Source organism: Vanellus vanellus (assembly GCF_965231255.1).
Source record: "Vanellus vanellus genome assembly, chromosome: 8".
NCBI classification, from domain to species: domain Eukaryota; kingdom Metazoa; phylum Chordata; class Aves; order Charadriiformes; family Charadriidae; genus Vanellus; species Vanellus vanellus.
In genome coordinates this window covers 28,268,514-28,274,599 of record NC_138913.1, presented here as the reverse complement: position 1 = coordinate 28,274,599, position 6,086 = coordinate 28,268,514, and the positions used below count along the sequence as shown (strand labels likewise).

Below are 6,086 nucleotides of genomic sequence, written 5' to 3'. Positions count from 1 at the left end.
GGACCCGGCGGCGGCGGAGCCCATCGCGGGATGTGGCGGCGGCTGGCGGGGCTGCTGCTCGCCTTCGCGGCCGCCACGGCCGCCCTGTGGCTGCTGTCGGCCCGGCTGAGCGCGGGGCAGGCGCGCAGGTGGGTACGGAGGGGGCGGTCGTGAGGCGGGGGTGAGGCGGGTGGATGCTCCGGTGCTCTCCGCGCGTTCTTCCCCTCCCTCCCCTCAGGCCGCTGCGGTTCCCGTCGGACCTGGAGGAGCTGCGGGAGCTGGCCGAGGCGCTGCGGGACTACGAGAGGCAGCACCGGGGCGCGGCGCTGGCCCTTTTCTGCGCCGCCTACCTCTACAAGCAGAGCTTCGCCATCCCCGGCTCCAGCCTGCTGGTACGGGGGGGCGGCGGGGCCGGGCCGGGGCCGGGGACAGGGCCGGAGTGGGGGGGGATGCGGGGCGGGAGCTGGTCGGAACCCCTCAGAGAGGCCCTTTGTCCCCGGTGCTGGCTGCTGGGACAAGGTGCAAGGTCGGTGCCTTGCTGGGTGAGTCACGGCTCCGCCGATCTGTCCGACGCCCTCGAAGCCAGAGCGACCGAGGCTGAAGGTAGCCGAGCTGAGGAGGCACGCGTGTCTGTGGGTGTGGGGGGGTGCGTGTGTGTGTGTGTGTCCCCTCACTCGGTGTTGTGCCCTGGCAGAACGTCCTGGCCGGAGCACTCTTTGGGCCGTGGACCGGGCTGGTGCTGTGCTCGGTCCTGACGTCGGTAGGAGCGACCTTCTGCTACCTGCTCTCGGGGGCGTTCGGAAAGCAGTTCGTCGTCTACTACTTCCCTGATAAAGTGGCTCTGCTGCAAAGAAAGGTAAGAACCGGCTTGGTTCTGCACACACCCAGAATGGCCCCTGGATGAAGCTGCTTTTTGGGTTGACTTAGTAAAAAAAAAGAATACGTGCAGGGGATGCATCAGGTCGGTTAAGGGCCTCCTCTGACACAATCTAGGAGCAGACTGGTCTGCTGGGAGAAAGCCTGTTTTCAAAGGGGGAGCATGGAAAATCCCCGATCCCAAGAAAAATCAGAAGTGAGATAATGGATTAATCGGGAAGCCCCAGAACTGCCTCCACCCATCCTGTGCTGTGTTGTACAGCTGGAGGTGCTCTGCTGTTGACTTCCCAATCTCTCATTCAGGTTAGATCCCATTTTCACCACTTGCATGAAAGGGGCTGGCTCACCATTAGTGTCCCATACATAAATAAGCTTGCCACTTGTCATCAGTTCTGAACTGATGTTACATTGCGGCATGTTAGAAAGAAACTTAAATTCACTTTAGTATTATGGACATTTCAGGTGTTAGTGCTGTCTGAAGAGCAGAAATAATTTGGAACGTTTCTCTTGGTAGGTAGAAGAGAACAGGAGCTGCTTATTTTTCTTCTTGTTGTTCCTGAGGCTGTTCCCCATGACACCAAACTGGTTTCTGAATCTCTCAGCTCCCATTTTAAACATCCCTGTGTCCCAGTTCTTCTTCTCCGTTCTCATCGGTAAGGCCTGGGAGACTGTCTGAGGGGGCAGCATGACATTGCCTTTCTGCTCAGCACCGAGCTTTGGGGTGGTATGCTGAGCTGGGGAAGGCAGAGTGGCAGGGTCATAGCTGTGATTCTGCCCCATTTAACTGTTTGCCTTTGTCCTACTCTTATACTCAGAAGTCTTGGAGCATTTTGCAAATATGTGTGCATCACCAATGCAGCAAAGTTTTGAATCACACCCCATTCTTTCTGTTATGAACACAGACCCCTGCGTCTGGACTTGGGCAAGGGCATGTTTGAGCTAATTTTACTTGGGGGGGATGCTAACAGGCTTTTCTTCTGCTCTGATTCTTTCAGGTCTTACACCATATAATTTCATCTGTGTGCAGACAGGAGCCATTCTCTCACAAATCACCTCTTTGGATGCCATTTTCTCCTGGGCCACACTGCTCAAACTGCTTGCGATGGCTGTGGTAGCATTGATACCAGGGACCCTCATCAAGAAATATAGCAGGAAGCACTTGAAACTGGACGAAGACAAGCATGCTCAGTTACTCAATGGCAAAAAGAGCTCATGATGGCGCAGGTGCCCCAGATGTCGGGGGGGCTGCCTCACAAAAGCTGCAGGCCTCTGTTCCTGTGGGTTATATTCTGCATGCACTGTGCCACCGTGGACCAAGGACAATTGCAGTTTTTAATCATTCCTCTCATCTAAGAGGAGGTGTAAGGTTTTTATTTTTAATGAATGTATAACTGTGCGTGTATCTGCACGGAGAGCGCTATACAGGGGCTTTGTGAACACTTGAAGTTAATGTACCTGTTTCCTTTAAATCAGCCTGTCTCCAGTGTGCCTGAGGGTGTTCCCAGCCCACTGTGAATGTATTAGCAATGGAAATAAAATATCTGGAGTATTAGCATCCCATGAGGAAGGCAAATCAGAGCCCCTTAGTCCCTCTCAGCTCTTGAACACAGGGGCCGAGCAGCGCACTCTCTCCCTGCCTGTGAAAATCACAGGCTTCCTTTAGGCTCCTGCATTTCCCACCCCAGTCCAGCTCTGTGAGCCCAGCTAGTCCTTGCTGGTCTAAGAGCTGCTGCCCGCTCAGAGAGGAAGGCAGGCTGGTTTTCTGCCCAGCCTCATCCTTGGCACTGAGAGTCTGCAGCAACAGCAGCTCTTGTTCACCACCACTCTAGGAACAGTGTTTCCCAGCTCTAAGCAGGCCCTCCTGCCCTCTCCAAACCCATATTTGTTTAGAATTTTTGGCCTAAAATGACAAACCATGCACTTCTGTGCTGTTAGGTACAGTAGTATAAGTACCAAGTTGAGAAAAAAGTAATGATGTTTTAGGGTCCCTGCCCCTTCTGTAGGAGAGCTTGCACAGACGTACAATACTCTTCCTCTGTCATTCAGATGTTAAGCTCATCCTGCAGCAAAATCGTTCAGGATTTGGGGCCAGCTATGAGCTGCCTGTTTGTGTCATTCATATGTCACAACATGCGAGATTGCTGCTACTCCCCACAAAGACTAAAGGGGGGGGGGGGGGGGAAGGAACAGACATGTCTGGCTTGTCCTTGAGAAGCACCATTAAACCTACACGTTTGCTCATGTGTAACTAAAAGGTTTCCAAATAAGCTGGTAGGCTCTGTCCCAGTTGCTGGAGAACAGTAGCCCCCAGGGATGACACCGTGCTCCTGGGTTTTTGGTACTTGCACCTCCTTGCTCTACTACCCTCAAGTGGAGGGATAACTCATGGAGAAAGTAAACTTTCTGGCATGGAAGGGGGCAGATGGGAGAGCCCAGAGCACTCGGGAAGCTGACACAGTGAATGCTTCATCCTTTTTAGCACCTTCCCTGCCAGCAGGGATGGAACTGAGTGGCACAGCAAGGTTCCCAGGACAAGAAGTCATGGTTGGAGCTATGCCCCAGCTCACAGTGCAAAAATCGCCCATTTGACAAGAGCAGAGACAGTTGGGTGCTTAGTGGGCTATGTGTGTCTGACCAAGCCTCTGCCCTGCTACTTGGAGCTCCCAGGAGTTGCAGTTTAGCTGTGTTCAGACACAGGGAAGAACAAGCTGCTCGCTAACATTGTGTTAGTTATTAAAAGGCTTCATGATGTTATCCCAGAGTACACAAGAAACCATTCCCAGATCACCAGACCAGCCTGAGAAGCATTGAAGTACACTGGCTTTTTATTCCATGCATTGTTTGCTTTGATAGTCATTCTTGTTTCCATCACTGTACACTGTTCAATACAAAAAAAAAAAAAAAATCAAGTTTGTATCAGGAATCCGCAGAGCAGGGAGGAGAGAGATGAACACTACTGGACAGGGCCAAGATGAAATGGTTACTTAACACGACAGTGGGGAAGGCAACATTCAGCTCTGGGAGAAAATCTAGGCTAGCGTTCAGGAGCTGTCAGCAGCCATGAGAACTGTATCGGGGTAGTGGGGATGCTGAAAAGGGAACCCACGGTTTACTTGTGTCCTGCAAACGCGGTGTTACTGCAGGGAGGAAGCGGGCCAATTTATGCCTCCCAGTCCCATACCCTGCGAGGAGACAAAGTGCAAGGAACCGCAGCAGAGGTGCCCATACAGCAACGTGGAGATCACCTCCCTGTGCAGTTCTGGGGAGGCTTCCCTATGGAAAACACCTGTATTGCCTCCTGCAGAACTGACAGCAACCGTGCCAGGAAGGCAGGGGGCTGCTGAGCCACCCATGCCCATAGGCAGGCAAGGGCAGGAGCTGTGTGGGCAGGGGGAGGCTGGGACTACATCTCCATAGGTACAGGGTGACGCGTTTAGGCAAGGCGGGGGCAGCCCTAGTGGCGGTCCCAGAGGTACACTGCGTAGTAGGTAGCAGTTAGGAGAAGCGATGCTGGACCATAACAGTGTATAGAAACTAGAACTAAGTGTGGCAGCAGGCAACCTACGTTGCATTACGGTTGGACTCAATGATCTTAAAGATCCCTTCCAACCTAGGCAATTCTATAACCTGAAGGGTTCAGCTCCGCTTTTCCAGGCTGCAGAATGGGCCAGTGCATCCCCAGGCAAGGACAGGGAGGAATCAGCAAACACCCAGGACAGCTGGCCCAGAAGGGTCTCAAAATCCCACACGTCAAAACTTCTACGCCTCTCTGCAAGCCCAGAGGAGCTTCATCACATGGTGGAGGAGCTCTAAGGCAGAGCGTCTCCAGAGGCGCAAGGCCTGGCATCTGCTGCTGGGGGGGACACTTGAGGGTAGTTCTCAACCTCTCTTTAGTTTAGTCTTCCTCTTTGCGTGCGTGTGTTATGTGCACACAGTTCTCCACTGCTAAATTCCTGCATCCCAGCCTCCAGCCTCCTGAGTAGCCATCTGTCCCACCTCTTCCACACCAAAACCCCTCTCACACCACACCAGCAAAGCCATCTCTGGCCCTGCCACCTCTTCCTGCCACTGGCCGAGAGACAGAGAACATTCGGGAGAAGAAATGAGGGATGGGAAGAGAGAAGAAACAAGAAAAAAAAGCCAGGAAAGAGCTTCACTCCCCACAGCATGCTGCCTCCACCCAGAGCTGAGCATTGGGGCTGCAGGCAGGGGTGAGCCGGTCGCTCCCTCTCCAGCAGCCTGTTTGGTCCTGCACGGGTGATCCACCATGTGGATCCACTGCTGGCCACCCCTGATCTCATACCTACTGCCCACAGCAACTGCCCTCCTCTCCGCTTGTCCTTTCTGGATGCTCTTGCCAGGGGATCTGGTGAGAGTTATTCCCTTTGTGATCAATTCAAAAGCCCCTCACTCCCAGATCACCATTCCCCACCAGCTGAAGGGCTGCCAACTCTACCGGCAACACAAGCAAATTGCAGCATTGACCACGAGGCATATCAACAGGGCCCACGGGGCTGACTGCCTCCATCCCTCTCAGACCAGTCTTGACAGGTTCTCTGCGCCGGTATAACAGCATCCTTGGAAATCACAAGAGGCAGCAACTACTGACAGCCACTGAGACCAGCTCGTCTCCCATCCCCACCAGCGACCGGGGAGAAGGTAACATCACACAAACAGATTACAATTGTGCTAGCGGTGAAGCCAACCTTCTGATCTACAGAAATGATAATAAATAATAAAATAACATCATAACTTAAGATCTGTGTGTAGTCCAGCTACAAAAATTTAAAAATATGGGATAATTTAACTCATACAATACTGCTCTCTGTATAAGTAAGACATTTTCCTTCATTTTGCCATGAGGCTATAAATTACCACAGTTAAATTCAAACCAATATTTTAACATAAAATGTAAACAAACAAAGCAACAGAAGTACCTGTCCACGGTGCATTCCTGCCATTCATCTCAGGCTGGCGTGCCAGGCTGCGGAGCAGCGCCCGGCGCCAGCCAGCACGCTAGGAAGGGCAGAGTGAAAGCTCTTGCAGGGGGACATCAACTAAGGGGCAGGGGGGAGGAGGAAACGAACGTGCTCTTATCGTTTTGTTCTCTTTAAATAGTGATTTAGAAGAGTAGTGTTTGAAGGGAAGGCACTATGAGTTCTATCAGAAAACAAATTTTTCTCATCTGCCAATGCCTCGGCCTGTCACGTACAAGGACTGTCCTCACTTGC

At 52.6% G+C, this 6,086-nt stretch overlaps 1 protein-coding gene across 1 annotated transcript; it reads left to right on the top strand.

Moving 5' to 3' along the window:
- The first annotated feature begins 159 nt into the window (after positions 1-159).
- Positions 160-2,410, top strand: TMEM41A (transmembrane protein 41A). Its single transcript, XM_082487291.1, has 4 exons — positions 160-371; positions 674-835; positions 1,370-1,508; positions 1,851-2,410. The coding sequence occupies exons 1-4, from the start codon at positions 174-176 to the stop codon at positions 2,069-2,071; spliced, it is 720 nt and encodes a 239-aa protein (XP_082343417.1). The 5' UTR covers positions 160-173; the 3' UTR covers positions 2,072-2,410.
- The last annotated feature ends 3,676 nt before the right edge of the window (positions 2,411-6,086 follow it).